General features: G+C 42.5%; 3 protein-coding genes across 5 annotated transcripts in view; 1 reads left to right on the forward strand and 2 right to left on the reverse strand.

The window, feature by feature from the left end:
• ATG10 (autophagy related 10) overlaps positions 1 to 4,534 on the forward strand; it is a 144,578-nt gene extending 140,044 nt beyond the window's left edge. Inside the window, exons 8-9 of one of the 3 annotated variants that reach the window (XR_005225996.2) lie at positions 258 to 375; positions 4,359 to 4,534. The gene's annotated coding sequence lies outside the window, so the exon portion shown is untranslated. Of the gene's footprint in view, positions 1 to 257 lie in introns of all 3 variants that reach the window. The other 2 variants (XM_037903181.2, XM_037903182.2) reach the window with 2 other exon arrangements.
• Positions 4,535 to 10,189: 5,655 nt separating this feature from the next.
• LOC102942255 (40S ribosomal protein S23) lies at positions 10,190 to 12,887 on the reverse strand. The gene is made up of 4 exons (XM_007066433.4): positions 12,803 to 12,887; positions 12,260 to 12,419; positions 10,854 to 10,974; positions 10,190 to 10,381 (listed from the first exon to the last, which is right to left on the reverse strand). The coding sequence occupies exons 1-4, from the start codon at positions 12,804 to 12,806 to the stop codon at positions 10,235 to 10,237; spliced, it is 432 nt and encodes a 143-aa protein (XP_007066495.1). The 5' UTR covers positions 12,807 to 12,887; the 3' UTR covers positions 10,190 to 10,234.
• Positions 12,888 to 14,623: 1,736 nt separating this feature from the next.
• On the reverse strand, positions 14,624 to 17,744 carry LOC102944634 (40S ribosomal protein S23). Its single transcript, XM_037903185.2, has 4 exons — positions 17,517 to 17,744; positions 16,967 to 17,126; positions 15,136 to 15,256; positions 14,624 to 14,817 (listed from the first exon to the last, which is right to left on the reverse strand). The coding sequence occupies exons 1-4, from the start codon at positions 17,518 to 17,520 to the stop codon at positions 14,671 to 14,673; spliced, it is 432 nt and encodes a 143-aa protein (XP_037759113.1). The 5' UTR covers positions 17,521 to 17,744; the 3' UTR covers positions 14,624 to 14,670.
• Between the last annotated feature and the right edge of the window lie 215 nt (positions 17,745 to 17,959).

The following is a 17,959-nucleotide window of genomic DNA, read 5'->3' on the forward strand; positions in this document are numbered from 1 at the left end:
AAAATATGACACAGAATGCAGAGTAGGATTTAATGTATATAGCTGGAGTGCTTGTTTTAAAATATTCTTCCTATGCTTAGTGTGGAGGATTCCTTGATAAAGAACCAACAGATACTCTTTTTCACTTTCAAGTCTTATTTATTGGACTAGTTTTTGGCCACCTGTCAGAAAATAGAAGTAACAAAATGGTTTGGAGTAAAATGTATTTGCATAGTTTCCTAGATATTTCTAGGAGACTAACACTTTCTGTTTTCCAGGCATAGCAGACTTGTTGATAATACCCCTTCCAGTCATGACTATTCTATACTATTGACCTGAGATAATCATTGTTCCTAAGATTACAAGTTCCACAAAACACTGCCCTGGAGCATTACTGTGAGTACGGTCTTTCTGTCCATGTGACAGCATTAGATAAATTAACTCATGGAATATAATTAAAGACAAAGGAAGTTCAACTTGTATAATTTATTAATGCAGTTACTCATATGAGGCCACACCTCACCAGTCTCAAGTTATGCTAGCTAAGTATGAAGTTAGTCCAACAGAATGGACCCTCACCACCCTTCTGTTCAGTCAAAGTTCCTTTACAGACCTGATTTTTTCTGTTTCATCCAAGCGTTACAAAGAAATGGGGTTGTCATGTGGACTGAGAAATCGACATTCAGTTCCTTTTAGACGCAACAGTCCCCATTGTACAACATAGTTTTTCCTCTTTCATTTATCATTGTAAAGAAGACCCAGGATGATTTGGAAAAAGCATGGCACATTGTCTTTGATTTCAGATCTGTCCTTGAAGAGGTAAGCCCAGGCACATGCCACATGGGTAGCTGCACCGGTGACTTTTTTTTTCAGTACATTCTTCCCACTATACTTCCAGGAGCACTCTTTGCCAATAACACCCTATGCCTGCTTTGAAAGGCAAACTGTTTCCAGTTTCTGAAGCCCATTCATGTCCAGCTGATAAACCCCTTCTAAATCCCAGCGGAGTAATAATGAGCACCTTGCTGCTGCCCTCACAGTTTTTAGATACTATGATAATAGATACAAAATGTTAAGATAAATAGGAGGGTTACAGCAACTGGGAGAGTTGGACACATAGATGAGTGATCTGGCAAAACGCATCATACATCTCTTAACTTTGTTTATTTAGCACGAATAAACAACTAAAAATTCAGATCATTAAGATGGTTAGTTCAAAAATCCTCTGTATTTTGGCTAAGATGTCATCAGTAATAAAAAACATTTCGTATAAGTAATCTAGTGACCTTCTAAAACATTTAACACGTTTGCTCACAAAAATCGTATCTAATTTCAAAATTAGATCAATCACCAGTGCTATATTTTATTTTATTTGGCAAGTACGTTCCAAAACACCTAAGTTTTTGGCAGCATAGGTTATTCTTTAAGTTTTGCAAAACTGCTACAGAAGAGTTTTCAATTATAAAGCAGTTTTAAATCTCCTTAAGTTTCTTGTCTGAAATCTGGAAAGAAATATTGAGAAGCCTACTACTGGAGACTCTTTCTTAAAGGAAGCCACCAATACTTGCCTTTGATTACAAGAATCAGAGAATGTAACCAGCCCCATGTGCTCAATTGCAGTTTGCCTTTGGTTTCCTGTAGGAGGCAGGAACACTGTTCTATATATGTATGCTTCTTTTTTGCATTCAGGCATAATCTGCTCCAGTAGAAAGTTTGGTTTTGCTTTGGTTATGGAAGAAATATTCTTGAGTCAAATTATGTTCTCATTTTCATCAGTAGTGACTGCACTGATTTCAGTTTACACTGGACAACATTAGAACAAGTCAAGTAACGTAAATTAATCCCTGTTCTGACTCCGTTGATTTCATTGACATTTTTCCGGGAATGAATTTGGGGCAATAGTTCTTTCCCAGTTAGCACAGCTGTGATTCAAAGAGTTATTGTAGACTTTTACATTTCAACGTATATTACACAGAATTTCAGTCCCAACAAAAAAATATTGAGTAACTTCTGTTTCATTATAACACAACCTGAAATGTGAAGTTCCTACTGGCTCCTATCATAGAATATCAGGGTTGGAAGGGACCTCAGGAGGTCATCTAGTCCAACCCCTTGCTCCAAGCAGGGCCAATCCCCAATTTTTGCCCCAAATCGCCCCCTCAAGGATTGAACTCACAACCCTGGGTTTAGCAGGCCAATGCTCAAACCACTGAACTATCCCTACCCCCATTCTGTCATCTAAAAAGTCTAGCTTTTATGGTAATGTGTTATGTATCTTGTAAAAGACACAGTTTTTAAAAATGTTTTTGTGATTCACCCCCTTAGCAATAAGAAAGGGAAGTCATAACAAGTGCTTACCAGCTGGAAGAGAAAGATACAGCTAGAAGTTCCTACTGCCCACTTTAGGGCTGCAGCTGCTTGACTGCTAAATTTAAAAGACCAGCTTGAGAATAGCATTCTGGGAAAGTACTGCTGGGGAGTGTTAGTGGGAATAGGAAAGTGCTGTGCTTATCTCTGTTAGGCCCTATTTTTCATTAGGCTGTTACCAAGTTTTGTTTTTTTAAACTCCAAGGTAACTTTCACTTAAGCATTCAAGGGACTGATAAAACTGTGACTTACTAGGGAGAATTTTTAACTGAAGGTTAGAGAGCCATTCACTTGTTTGATAAGAGGATGATGTTTATAGAAGATCTTATTGAACACCTTTCCCTATTTTCAAGCCTGTCAGAACACAACCTCCCTTTCTGCAGCACCAGTGGATTTTTATGTTGTGGTAACTTTGCTAGAGCAACATCCTGCGCTTAATTCACCCTGGAGGGTCATGTCTGCAGGAGAGCAGGCAGTTCGCTCCTCTGTGGTTGCTCTCCCTAAACCACACCAGCAGGCACTAGATAGGGGTAGACACAAATTCAGTGCCTCATTTGCCCATGTCCCCTTTTCCTAGTCATTGCTGGCCAGCTTCAGGCTCATTGGCAGAGCAGAGTCTGTGCCAGTGGTGTAGCTAGGAGTGGAAATTTGGGTAGGTCCCAATTTATGGTGGATGGGCAATGACCAAAGTTCTGAGATCACAGCAAATCATTTATTTTGCATATTACTATACTAGATATATATTATTATTGCATATTATATTTATTTTAATTCTGGGGGGCCAAGATTGTAGGATGCAGAGAAGGAATTTGAGTGCAGGGAGCCCAGGGACTGAGCTTGCCAGTGGAGACGGGCAATCCCCACAGCCTTTGGGTTGTCAGGGCTGGGGGTGCTGGTTAGCACCTGTGCAGAGCCAGGCTCACCAACGGGCTGCAGGGCTCCTTGGTGTGCATGGGGTGGTACCGTTGTCGGCGAAGGCAGGCACGCAGGCATGTGGACGTCCTGGCTGTGCTGGAAGAGTGCCCATTAATAGTTCTGCCCTTGGGCCCAGAATTGCTGTCGGCAGGCCTGGACTCGGCTGACACCAAAGTTGTTTGGAACCCGGAGAAGTTTGCAGCCCTGGGTGGAGGCAGGGATGGGGCCAGCTATGGTGTTCTGCAGATGGACCAAGAGCCAACTTCTCTTAGCCAAGTCTCCCTGAACCTCAACCACATGGACATTGGCTTCTGCATTCACACAGGCTCAGATTTGGGTGGGCCTGGGTGCTAATTGGGTAGGCCGTGTGGTCCACCCATGCCCACCCCTTGTGAGAAAATTTTCACCACCAGTGATCTGCATTGCTGGGTTACACCGCTGGAAGCTGGCTGAATCAACCTCCCATCCCCTCAACTTCAACATGACACTTTAGTGTACAGCACCTTGAAATGCAGAGGGAAAAGCTCATGTTGCTGGCTGTGCTCCATATTTGATGCTTCCTCCACCTCCAGAGCCAACAAGAGCCCAAAGCAGGGTGGCACACTGGTTGAGCATGTGTGGGAAAAGATTTGGCAAACTGTAGAAATGAGCTAATCCTTTTTCTCTTTGCACCTGATCCAAAATAAAATCCTGAACTGTTACTAGTAGATTATAGCCAAGCTTTACTTGGCCCGGGGAAGATTGAGCCAGATGCTGGAGATACTGTTCTCCAAGTATCATAAGGTTCATTCTCTCACATCCTAAAGTTAGCTGTCACTTGCCTACTGTGGTCAACCATCTGCTTTAATATTTATATATGCCCTGCTTTATGAAGCAGGAACATTGACTAGTGTTGATGAAAGAATCACACAGCAAAGCGGAACTAGTTCTTTCTTCTCCAGGCTCCTCTCTGCTGTATTTCTATTGATTTCTGGTTTGGGGGATTTGGCTTTTATAGCGGGTGGTTGTAAGATTTATAAAGTGAAAAGCCATTTGTATAGGAAGGTCAAATATCTGAGTTACTCTTTAAGTTATTTGGGCTTTGACTTCCTTTCCAGAGCATCTTTTATTCCAAATAACACAAGTCAGAGCTCCTCCAAGCTGGTAGAATACACAAATGTGTTCTCTGGACAAATCCTGACGCCATTTGCTGACTCACCCTTTTGACGTGTCGGTTTAGTCTGTATAACCTAATAGCATGGGTTCATTAAACAAATTAAAATTCAACTTGAAACAAAGTACTAGCCTTGATGCTTCTTTGTGCCATTCTCCCATTCCCATGGCTGCCTTCCGCACCACCCGTGCCAAACCCTCACTGAAATCCTTCCTCCCAATTCACTCCTGCTGAATTGCCTGCAAGGAGTTAAAAAGATATCTGACTTAAGGAAAAAAAACAAAAAACAGCTAGACGTGCATATGCCTGAGTCTCCACCTGATTTTATTGTTGGCACCCATGTTCTTCCTCTCTGTGTCCCCCGTCCCCCCCTTTTCTTTTTTTCTTTGTTTGTGTATGGCCTTTTACATGTTGAATTGAGATGGTGAGCTCTTCAGGACAGGGAGAATGTCTGTTTCTCTGTAGCACCAGATGCATTCAGGTACCCAAAGGCTGTAAGGGGAATGGAATACTTAACCCTTCAAAACTTTGATCCTATTAAATTAAAAGTTAGATTCAACACTCTGAAGATTTCTTTCACTGAACTGCAATTAAACAGCTTTCTAGTTTTCAGCCTCCCCATCCCTTTTTTAAAAACTTTCTCCCTCATCATACCAATAGCAGCACCTAGTGGCAGAAGCAGCTCATGACAACTCTGCATTAGGAAACTGCACTTAACCAGCCTGAACACTTACCAGCCTGAACACTTCTACCACTTCACTTTAATACTTCCCTTTGACATCTTTCTTGCTTGCTGATGTTGAAATAGTTTTCCTTAATATTTCTGGAAGCTGCTCTAATTCCTAGTGGCTCTTTCTGAACCAGAGTAGTGAGTTTAAAAAACCCAACTGATATTCCATGAATGAATAGTAGGGTCTGAGCTTCAGGTTCCTGATGAGCTAACTACAGCCTCACACTAGCCCGAATCCCACCACCAGCAATTGTTTACAATAGTGTTTGTAAGTGAAGGCCAACCTTTTCAGACATGCTCCCTAACTGTGCAATCAACAATGATATAGGCCCATTACCAAAGACAGATGGTAAAATTAATAATGGTGCAAAAAAGGAATAAGTGTTAAATAAATACTTCTGTTCTGTATTTGGAAAGATATAGGATGATGCACTAATATCACATGACAACAAAGTCCTTTCCAATCTCTCAGCAACTAAAGAGAATGTGATAAACAAATCGGCATGCCTGGATAACTTGTATCCAGAAGTCCTACAAGAGTTGGCTGAGATAATCTCTGGCCTGATTGTTATTTTTTAATAAATATTGGCAATCTAGAAGACTTGAAGAATGTTAATGTCAAGCCAATAGTCTAAAACAGCCAGTAAGATGTCACAGGTAATTATAGGCTGGTTAGCCTGACAACATTTCTGACAAAATAATGGAAAAAGCTGATATAGATTCAACCAATAAAGAATTAAAAAGCGAGAAATATGAATGGTGCCAGTCAATATGGGTTCTACAGAAAATAGGTTTTGTCTCATAGTTTCTTAAAGACAGAAAGGATCATCATGATCATAGGTTGACCTCCTGCACATCACAGGCTACAGAATCTCACCCATCCACTCCTGTAATAGACCCTAACCTCTGGCTGAGTTACTGAAGTCCTCAAATCTTGATCTAGAGACTTCAAGTTACAGAGAGTCCACCGTTTACTCTAATGCAAAGCACCAAGTGGCCTGTGTTCCATGCTGCAGAGGAAGGTGAAAAATCCCGGGGACTCTGCCACTATGACCAAGGGGAAATTCTTTTCCAACCCCAGATATGGCGATCAGTTAGACCTTGAGCACGTGGGCAACTCACAAGCCAGACACCTGGGAAAGGGTTTTATTAACTCACCATCCCCTCCATAAAGTTATCAAGCTCAGTCTTAAGTTTTTTTGCCTTACTCCCCTTAGAAGGCTGTTTCAGAACTTCACACCTCTGATCGTTAGAAACCTTTGTCTAATTTCAAGTCTAAACTTGTTGATGGCCATTTAACATCCATTTGTTCTTGTGCGAACATTGGCACTTAACTTAAATAACTCCTCTCCTTTCCTGGTGTTTATCCCTCTGATGTATTTAGAGAACAACCATATCTCCCCTCAGCCTTTGTTGTTAAGCTAAACAAGCCTCACTCTTTATGTCTCCTCTCATAAGAGAGGTTCCTCTGATCATCCTAGTAGCCCTTCTCTGCACCCGTTCCAGTTTGAATTCATCATTCTTAAACAGAATTGCACATAGTATTCCAGATGAGAGCTCACCAGTGCCTTGTACAATGGTACTGACACTTCCCAGTCTACTTGAACGACCTCACTTGATGCACCCTAGGATTGTATTAGATTCTTGCACAGCCACATCACATTGGTGGCTCGTCATCATCCTGTGATCAACCACTACATCCAGGCCTTTCTCCTCCTCTGGCATTTCCCATTGATAAGTCCCCAGCTTATAGCAAAGATTATTATTAGTCCGTTAAGTGCATGACCTGCACTGTTGACTATTAAATTTCCTCCCATTTCTATTACTCCAATTTTCAGGGTCATCCACATTTTCTTGTATGATATTCCAGTCTGCCTCTGTATATGTGTCATCCACAAATTTTATTAACACATGCCCATTTTTTGTGGCAAGGTCACTAATGAAAACGTTACATAAGATTGGGCCCAAGACTGATCCTTGAGGAACTCCACTCGTAACCTCCCTCCAGCCTGACAGTTCACCTTTCAGGTGACCCCTTGTAGTCTCCCCTTTAATCAGATCCTTACCCACCTTTTATTCTCGTATTAATCGCCATTTTCTCCTGCTAACTTATAACTTCCCATGTGGAACTGTATCAAATGCTTTATTGAAATCCATGTTGATTAGATCTACTGCATTTCCTTTGTCTAAAAAAAATCAAGTTATCTTCTCAAAGAAAAGAGATCAGGTTGGTCTGGCATGATCTACCTTTAGTAAAAGCATGTTGTATTTTATCCCAGTTACTGTTTACCTCTGTGTTTTTAGTTATTCTTCCTCAAAATTTGTTCTAGGGCCTTGCATACAATTGAGGTCAAGCTAAGGGGTCTGTAGTTTTCCAGATCACTTCTCCCCTCCCCATTTTAAATATAAGTACTATATTTGTAATTCTCCAGTCATATGGTATGCCCCTTGAGTTTATGGATTCATTAAAAATCCTTGCTAATGGATTGCAATGTCATGTGCCTGTTCCTTTAATACTCTCCATCCAAGAATATCTCCCCTCCCTCCTTCTCCTCCCCCTGTTTTGGTCCCATTAAGGTGTTTGACTTCCACTTCACATTGTAATTTTACTTCCATATCCTTGTTAGCCACCCTGCTACTGCCCTAAAGCTCATTATCTTTATTAAAAACTGAGGCAAAGTATTCCTTTAGGCGTGGGGCCAAGCCTAGATTATCTTTAATCTCCACCCCATCCTCAGTGCTTAGCAGTCCCACTTCTTTCCTTGTTTTCTTTATTTATATGGCTAAATAACATTTTAATATTGGTTTTAATTTCCTTTGCAAGGTCCAACTCTGGTTGGATTGTGGCAGTTCTTCTTCCCTATACTTTCTGACCTCCGAGAGGTAGATTTCCTTGCTGATCCATCCCTTGCAGACTTTCTGCTTTCTTTTAATCACCTGCTTGAGATGCTTGTTCATCCAGTTTCACCTGCAACCTTTCCTTATGATTTTTCTCCTTGCTTAGGATCCAGGCTCCAGCTACTTGAAGTTAAAGCTGATTAAACTAATTCCAAGCCTCCTCCACATTCAGTGCCTTGAGTTCTTCAGTCCAGTCCACTTTCCTGACTCCCTTTTTATTTGTTTGCCTTTCAAAATCAAGGTCCCTAGTTACAGACCTATTTTTATTTATTCTTTCATTTAGTTTAAACTGAATTAACTTGTGATCATAACCCTTATCCTCTACAACCAATTACTCTATTTTTTTCACCAAATAGCCTCTGAACCAACAAGAGGTGATGCCATTTTAGATTTAGCATTGGTAAGTAGCAATCACATCCAGGAAAATCTGGGCCCTACCTTTATCAGGTAGCATTTGTCCTCCAATCTATATCTGGGAAATTAAAGCCTTCCACAATTTGTCAAGCATATGTGATTTCATTTTTTTATTTGATTGATAAAGATAATGGCATGTAACTTTTGTAAGGTATTTGACTTAGTACCACAAGACATTTTGATTAAAAAAATTATACAGTTAAATAAAACACATTATATGGGTTAAGAACTGGCTGATAGATCTCAGAAAGTAGTTGGCAATGATACTGTGGCAAAAAGGACTAATGAGATCCGTTCAACAGGAGTAGAGTGGTGATTTTACCTACGTATACACAACTGAGACAAATACTAGAATGTCTAGTTCTGGTGTCCATATTTTAAAAATACTGAAAAACTGGAGATGGTGCAGAAAGAATGCCACAAGTGATTCAAGGGCTGAAGAAAATACATAACACAGTGAGAGACTTAAAGAGTTCAACCTGTTCACTTATCAGAAAGATAGATGACTTGATTATGGTGTAAAAGAAGAAAAAAATATGAGGTATTAAAGAGTTCTTCAACCTAGCAAAAAGGGTATAAAAAAGAAGCATAAAGCTAGAGAGATTTTAAATCAGAAATAAGGCACAATTTTTTTTTTAAAAAGTGATGGTGATAAACCACTGAAACAAACTACAAAGGGATGTGGTAGACTCCCCTTCCTTTGGTATTTTCAAACACTGGATGCCTTTTTGAAAGATATGCTTTAGTCAGAGTATTGGGCTCAATATACGAGCAATTCAGTGAAATTTGATGGCCTGTCTGATATGTAGAAAACTAGATGATCTAATGGTCCCTCTGGCCTTAAAATCTCCAAGTTATGGGCCTCAGTTTTTGCATACTTAGACATCGTGTATTTGGTTGTCAGGGGCAGTTCTGCCAAGCACTCCCAAGTTTACCTCAGCAAGCACTTACTCAGCTGATTTACTAGTTAGAAGGAAATCTTACATTTCAATAAACTATTCTTAGCTGCACTTTAACTGGGTCTGGTTGAATATTTATCAGAACTGTTTAATGGATGTTTTGTTCTTCCCTGACAAACATTTCTTGGGAATTGAGAGTTTTTGGGCTAATTTTCCAAGGAAAGCAAAAACATTGCTTCTGAAGTACTGCTATAGTGCCTCTTGTTTCCTGTTCTATGGGACAGGCTCCCCATTGGACTTCACAATGCACCTCCTCCCCACATCAAAGGGGAAAACTGTGATGCATCATGGGAGAAATAATCCAACCAGGGAATGGGAACACGAAGCACCCATACTATAGACTCCATGAGGCATCATTTTAGAATTGAAAAAGTCTGGATTTAGTTTTGCCAAAACCTTGAAATTTTCCACAAGAAAAAAGAGCTAGTTTTCCAACCAGCTCCACTTTTAATTTAAACTCAAAGAGATCCAATACTATTTGTATGCTAAAAATCTGGTTTTAGAGTATCTTTACAAATATCTTGTAGGCCTCCAGCTAAGTAAAACAGATATAACAAATGCTACAGTAGTGCACAGAAGTACTGATGGAATTAAGAAACTTGAACACCTTTATCCTGATGACTTGTAAGGCATTTCTTATTACAAGAAAAAGTAGTGGCAAACAAGGCACTACAGATGTTGGAACACAGTTACACACATGTTATTTACAAACAATTCATTTAGAAAATCAACACTATTCTCATAAAAAAAATTTAAAAGATACAAGAGGTTTCATTAGATGAAAATTTTTATTGACATCCTTAACAGAGTAACAAAAGTTTATGATCTTGGTCTCTCCTTCTTGCCTTTGTACAAGGCTAAGAGGGAAACATTGGCTACTTTGACAACCTTGAAGCGAACTCCAGGAATATCACCAACAGCATGACCTTTCCGACCAAAGCCAGCAACCAGAACTTCATCGTTTTCCTAGAATTAGAACAGGAAACACTGCAGTTGCACAGCAATCAACATCAGCATGCACGTGTCTGAAACACAATGTATCTTTTGGCTACTCTGAGAAATCAGAGCATCCCAAATTTGACCCAAGAGCTTTAAGCATATCACAACCCCTCCCAAGAAAGGCCAGCCAAAACAAAAAGAAGTGTTGTGGTCAGATATAAAAAGACTTGGAACTTTAGTCCCTTCAACGTTTTGGTAGGAACAAATATTAACTAGGACACTCCTTTGCCTTGTAACAGCACAGCTGAGGCATGATGTGGCAGATGGAAGGTGAAAGAGCACTTCTAATGTCTGTCTTCTGCCCATCATCTTGTCTAAGTGCAGCATGCATGGCCCCTGCTTGTGCCATCCCCCAGTTCAGCCAAATACACTTGGGAGAAGTTTTTGCTTTTAACATACAACTAGTTTTCTGTAGTTCATTTTCTGATAAATTATTCACCTCAATGAAATTCAAGCAACCATCATTAGGAACAAAGGCTGTTATTTTCTTGCCATTCTTGATCAGCTGGACTCGGACACATTTCCTGATGGCTGAATTGGGCTGTTTAGCCTCTACACCACTGAAATGGAAATACATGAAAAAGCATCACTGACATTCTGCTTGACTATTTTAGCACATCTATTAGAACATCAAGAACTGCTACATTAAACATGCTGGATCACTTTGTACACTCCATTCTATGGAGAATGTAAATAGTATCTGTTTTTCATGAAGTACTATAAAACCCAACATTTAATGGACAATTACTGAAACACAGCTTGTCTAGTACCTTGGTACAAGAAAGAATAATACCCCAAATGGTCCCTTCGCTTCCTAAATATTTGAGCCAATACTTTGGGGTTGGGGGTGGAGAGGGAAAAGTTCCATGGGGACAAATGCTAACTTAATGAAACTGCAAATTAGAAACAGTACAATGGCACCCTGAAGGCTTGAGCAGCCACTAGGGTAGTCTAGCCTCCTAAATAAGATGCTTAAAAATGCTGACAGGAACCCAGGCATAAGGTCTTTATGTTCTGATTTTTATTTGGGAAGAGAGAAGGGGACTTTAGAGGCGGGTGGTAACTGCAGACAAATACAGATTGAAACAAAAAATCAAGTCCAGATATTAGTGGCTGAATAAAATATGGTAAGCATTTAAATTTAAACCAGAATTGTAGACATCAAATGGCATGGTGGCAAACATCTTTCAGTCCTGATAACAAACAAGAAATAGCTCCAGTGCTGTCAATTTAATGCATAATAGCCATTTGTCCAAAAAACACCATGTAAATCTGTAGATTGATGGGCTTTATTCAGAAAATGCCCAGCACTAAATTAGTACAAACATCACATAGTGAATTTTTCCACTGGACCTGATTTTCAAAAATTCAGAATTTCTATAGCTCCAACAGTTTTCAATAGGATCTGAGAGGACTCAGCACTTCTGAAAGCCACGCCCACTCCCTTTTTCAGCAGTACATCTCTTTAACCTTCAAATTTAAGAAGGCTTCCACTCTGAAGATAAATAGTTTTATTTTGAAAGTCATTTAATAAGGTTAACAGTATGTTGCACAAATCAAGCACAAAAACCTCTGAACACCAACAGAACCTAACTAACTAAAAATGTATGTAACAATCGTACATACTGCAGAAAGCAATATAGCCCTCCAGATTCAAGTGCTGATGCAGAAACAATGCCTGTTAACCACATATAACGTGTGATAAACGACTCATAGAGCTGGGCACAGTTACAATGAAGTTAAACAGCATTTACTTTAGCACTCAGTGGAGTTGCCGCAAACTACTCACAGTACCTGGAGTGTATTTCTCCAGCTAACCTCCACAAGCAGTTCAGTTGTACTTACACTTTTTCCAGGACAATTCCCTTCGCATGGGAAGCTCCTCCAAAGGGGTTGGCTTTCAGGGCAGTACCCAAGTGGGCCTTCTTGTACTGCTTGTCGTGCCATTTCTGATCCCGTCGGTGGCTGCGCAGCTTTCTAGCGGTGCGAAGCCCACGGCACTTACCTAAGCAACAAAATTTTGCGGGAGACAGAAAAACAATCCATCAATGCCGCACGCTACAAACACGAGGCAACAGCGCCCAGCTAAACCTGATGCAGAATCTAAACGACCGGGTCAACCTGGGACCCGGAGGCAGATTGCTCAAGTCTCAGGAACGCCCGGAGCTGCTACCCGCCTAACGCCCCTGAGCACCCCCGATGCCCGCCCCCCGCAGCGCTGCGATCCCGGGGGGCGGGGGGGGAGAGGGGATCGCCGGGCTCGGACCGCCGCGCGTTAAGGGGGATTCGTTTCCTTTAGCAGTTCGGAAAACCGAGCCACCCACTGAGCGCGGCGGCGGCGGCTCCGTTCTCGGAGGCCCGACCTCACTCCCGGCCCCGGGCGCTCACCCATCACGCTGCTGCTGGCCCAAGCCGCAAAGAAAGAGACCCGACATGCACCGCGGCTCCTACACGCCGCTGCGAGGACCCCGCGCGAGGTGGCGTGGCTCTGCCTGATCGGAAACAGAGAGGAAAAGTAAGCGACACACCCGGAAATGGTAGCAGTTGTAAAGAAAACTACAATTCCCAGAATGCATCACGCTTCCAGGCGTCAAGCCTGTCCCGCTCTTCCCCTCCCTGGGACATGCGGTGGCCCTTGGCTGCGTGCCCTGCCTGCCCCAGCCTCACCACCCCCTGGGCGGCTGCCCCCATCTGGGCTGGGCACCCCGGCGCTGCTGGGCAGGCACGATATGGGCAAGGGACCTGCTCCATTTCTGCAGGCAAATGTGTGTCCTCGGAGCCTCCCTCCCAGGGCCTGGTGCCTGCCCCGGGCACAGTTCTGCACCCGTTGGCATCAGTGTGCAGGGTTTGGTCTCACATTGCAGCATTGCCAACCCTGAGATTCTCCTGAGTTCAGGAGCTGAGTATACCAGAAAAACACCATTATGACACTTACGATAACATCACGAAAGTTACGATACTGAGCCCATGAAGGACGGTTAAAGAAAACCCCCCCTAAGCCATCTCCGTCTGTTATAGCTGAGGGAATTAATTTTGCCCTGCATATTTTATTCATTCAGCTTCTCCTCTCTTTGCTTCTTTAAATTGGTCGAGTTCATATTTGTTCGGCAACTATATACATTCTAGGCCGTGTTCAGATCAAGGTGAGTTGCAGCGAGCCTGGCCCTTGTTGCCTGCGGCCAGCACCTTCCTGTTGCTGGAATGCGGGTGAAAGGCCCCCACGAGCCCCATGCTCATAGCAGACAACAAAGCTGCAGATGCCCTCAACGGGCTGTTACAGTTGGAGACTGAGGCATTCAGGGTTGCAGCAACTACAAACCCTCTGCATCCTGCCTCAGGACCCCACTTTAATCCTGTAGCTTTACCTTAGAGGACAATGGGCATCCTCACCCTGCGCGTACAGTGATCACAATGCTACAAACATCCATGCTGTTAGACTAGGTGGATGGAGGAAGGACGCTGGTGCAGCTGTTACACCCCAGATACCGCCAAGGAAGTTCAAGCAGAAATAATTAAATCATATCATCTTAAAGAAGCTAGCAACCCTATAAAGATATCCTGATCTGTTATTCGTTTGCCATCTCTAGATTCTTCGGCTTCTTTTTTGTGAGTGTAAAGTTCATGGGGAGGGAAAGCAGGTGAATGTATTAATTTAACAAAATTTGTGGAAGTGTCTCAACTTAAATCTGGCTCCTGCCACTGTAAGTGCCTCTCTCCTCTGATTTAGGAACAGCAAGTGGAGTAGTCACGGTAGATGTAATTCGATCGACACAGTGTCAGTGGAAATACTATACTGCTTATGTTGACTGTTACTGGCTTTCAAGAGCTTTCCCACAATGCCCCATACTGATAATACAATTGATGCAAGTGCACCACCTGTGCACACACTAGCAATTTTATAACTGTGGTGGCTGTATACAGACGTAAGTTAGGTCAACATAATTTTGTAGTGTAGACATGGCTTTAGAAAAGATACTAGATCTAACTGCACGTTAAATTAGGAACATCCACTTTTCTGCAGTTATTCAGGGGAATTTTTAATTTAGTTTAGAGTAAATAAAACCAATTTCATTTAAAAAATAGTTTCATGTTTTCAGGTACTAGCACAATATTTTAAGTGTTTCAAAAAGCAACAGTACACTCAAAAAATGTTCATCAGAACATGTGCCCCAATATTTCATTGCATGGAGGACTTGAAAAACCACACCATTTATCAAACTGAAGTTTATTAGTAGCCTAGATGGCTCGACAGGAATTTATGATCGTGGTCTCTCTTTCTTGCCTTTGTACAAGGCTAAGAGAGAAACATTGGCTACTTTGACAACCTTGAAGCGGACACCAGGAATGTCACCAACAGCATGACCCTTCCGACCAAAGCCAGCAACCAGAACTTCATCATTTTCCTACAGTGAAAGAAAGGAAGATTAATTGACTGAAAATTGTTTGTTACTAAGTACAAACGAGAACCCAAATATAAAGTTTAAGAATATTCAGAAAAGCAAACTGCACTGGTTGAACAAACCCTTTACATGTAAATATACTGTAACTGCTCATGTTTTGATTAAGATACTTGAAATTTAAAAATAATATTACTAAGCAGACAGTAATAATTTCCTTCAGAGGACCAAGTGCCACTGGACAGATAGGGCCAATAATGTAACTTTGAGCTGTATTACACGGAGCCAATTCACAACAAATAGTTTTAGGGATTCATTGTTCACCTCAATGAAGTTCAAGCAACCGTCATTAGGAACAAAGGCTGTTATTTTCTTGCCGTTCTTGATCAGCTGGACTCGGACACATTTCCTGATGGCTGAATTGGGCTGCTTAGCCTCTACACCACTGAAATGAAAAAAAGTAATTGCTGTAACTGAAAGTAGCCATCTGCTGGCATCAATTGTATAATGTACATAGTAATCACTAAACTAAAAAATAACTCTCTCAACGTCCTTGCAGCATTTGAAATTGGAGCAGAATGGTACAAAAGAAGCAGTTTCTTTAATAAATGCAACAGAGCTGTAATAAAGAATCGGCTCTTCAAATTAATACCCGCAGCTCTTTAGAGTGTATCAGCTCTTCTCCTCAGGATCAGCTTCAGAATCCTTCCACCTCTTTCCCTCTATGTCCATACTATACACCCAACTCTAATTCAGTTTCCACATTCAGGAATAATCATAAAGGAAACTGCCACTTATAATTTTTAAAGGGTTTTGTTTAGTAAAATAATTTAACATTTTTTTAACCAAAATTGTTAATTTCTGTTTTAATACATCTCATGAAATCAAACGTCCCTCGTCAAAATAAAAAAACAAAAAAAAACCACTGCACCATTAACTGACAGCATGGCCGAAGAGTCTAAGAAGCTGCATTAAGCCTCCCAATTCTTGGACAAGCCAGAGGAGAGCAACAAAAATGATAAAAGATTTAGAAAACTTCACCTATGAGGAAAAGTGAAAAAACTGGGAATCTTTAGTATTGAGAAAAGAGATGCAGGAGGAGCCTGGTACCAATCTTTATATCTGAAGAGTGCTCAATTGCTCTCCATGTCCACTGAAAGTGAGACTAGAAATAGTGGGCTTAATCTACAACAAGAGAGATTTAGGTTAGCAATTAGGAAAAAACTAACCATAAGGATAATTAAGCACAGGAATAGAATTCTAAGACGGGTTGTAGCATCTGCATCACTGGAATTGTTAAGAACGGATTAGACAAACACCAGTCAGGGATGGTGTTGGTATACTTGGTCTTGCCTCAGCACAGGGGACTGGACTAGATGATCTCTCCAGGTCCCTTCCCCGCCTTATATGTCTATGTTCCTATTAAAATGGCAGTCACAACCAAAATATACAACTTTTGAATGGACTTAAACTGATGTTACTAACAGCTCCTTTGAAATTCACTCATCACTAAAGATTTTCTTTAATAGCATTTTTTTCTCCTACTAGCCTAAGAAGTTCATATTTTCTTTCTGGAGAGCAGCTGCTCATGTTGGAGAAATGACACCCCCTTTTTGAAGGGTCAGATACAAAGCATAGTTACTCCACAGACCAAGCAGATATATTGATTCATATTCTTGGGGAGAAGGAAGTTAGGAAAAAAAGGTAGCAACAACTGCAGGCATAGTTCATATTTGTTAAGCACAAGGGAGAACTATGTTAAAACACAGGATTCACAAACAATCCCCTAAATCCCAAATATGGCTATCTAAGAACCACTGGTCTTTCAGGTGTTATGTACAATAATGTTGCGATGGTACGGTGTGTAAAGTAGACAGACATTTGGTGACCCAGACCTAACTGTTAAGTTCAACTATAAAAATGAAGAGAAAGCCTGAAACTGCTTTTTTAAAAATCATTCAGGGCAAGCGATAGTGAAGAAATTAGGATTACTTTTTTGCAATCAGTAGAGATGCAGCTAAAATTAACAAAGTCTGCAAATATATTATGATCATATGTTACTAGGTGGAGCAAAACAACCCTACCAGACGCTATGCACAATAAACAGTACAAGTTCGCAGCTTGTCTCATCAGTATACACTTGGATTTCACGTACACTTTTTCCAGAACAATTCCCTTCGCGTGGGAAGCTCCTCCAAAGGGGTTGGCTTTCAGGGCAGTACCCAAGTGGGCCTTCTTGTATTGCTTGTCGTGCCATTTCTGATCCCGTCGGTGGCTGCGCAGCTTTCTAGCGGTGCGAAGCCCACGGCACTTACCTAAGCAACAAAATTTTGCGGGATACAGAAAAACAATCCATCAATGTCGCACGCTACAAACACGAGGCAACAGCGCCCAGCTAAACCTGATGCAGAATCTAAACGACCGGGTCAACCTGGGACCCGGAGGCAGATTGCTCAAGTCTCAGGAACGCCCGGAGCTGCTACCCGCCTAACGCCCCTGAGCGCCCCCGATGCCCGCCCCCCCCCCGCAGCGCTGCGATCCCGGGGTGGGGGGGACGGGGAGAGGGGACCGCCGGGGTCGGACCGCCGCGCGTTAAGGGGGATTCGTTTCCTTTAGCAGTTCGGAAAACCGAGCCACCCACTGAGCGCGGCGGCGGCGGCTCCGTTCTCGGAGGCCCGACCTCACTCCCGGCCCCGGGCGCTCACCCATTGCGCTGCCGCTGGCCCAAGCCGAAGAGAGAGAGACCCGGCATGCACCGCGGCTCCTACACGCCGCTGCGAGGACCCCGCGCGAGGCGGCCTGGCCGCGCCTGATGGGAAACGCCGCTCCGGCGCGGAGACAGTCGCAAAATCAATGACGGCGCCGCCGGCAGCGAGAAGGGGCACACCCAGAAGTGGGAGCCGTTGTCACGGAAACTGCAACTCCCAGAATGCATCGCGCAGCCGCCACGTGCTGTTTTCGGCCTTCCCCTGTGGCATCCCCTTGGCTGTGTGTCCTGCTCCCCGTGCTACGGCTGCCCCGGCCTCTCTTCCCTTCCTCTTGGCGGAGCCGCAGTCTCCCCCCACCGAGGTGGCTGCCCGCAGCTGAGCCCCCCGCCCTGGTGCTGGAGTTGCCAGTTTTGTTTGGACCTATTCCTGGAGGTTTCGTC

Source organism: Chelonia mydas, chromosome 5 (genome assembly GCF_015237465.2).
Source record: "Chelonia mydas isolate rCheMyd1 chromosome 5, rCheMyd1.pri.v2, whole genome shotgun sequence".
Classification (NCBI taxonomy): Eukaryota; Metazoa; Chordata; order Testudines; family Cheloniidae; genus Chelonia; species Chelonia mydas.

Coding starts and splice junctions, on each gene's coding strand:
- LOC102942255 (XM_007066433.4), bottom strand. Junction 10,975..12,259: donor GGAATTGTCCTGGAAAAAGT/GTAAGTACAACT, acceptor TTTCCATTTCAG/TGGTGTAGAGGCTAAACAGC. Junction 10,382..10,853: donor GTTGCTTGAATTTCATTGAG/GTGAATAATTTA, acceptor TTCTAATTCTAG/GAAAACGATGAAGTTCTGGT.
- LOC102944634 (XM_037903185.2), bottom strand. Junction 15,257..16,966: donor GGAATTGTTCTGGAAAAAGT/GTACGTGAAATC, acceptor TTTTCATTTCAG/TGGTGTAGAGGCTAAGCAGC. Junction 14,818..15,135: donor GTTGCTTGAACTTCATTGAG/GTGAACAATGAA, acceptor CTTTCACTGTAG/GAAAATGATGAAGTTCTGGT.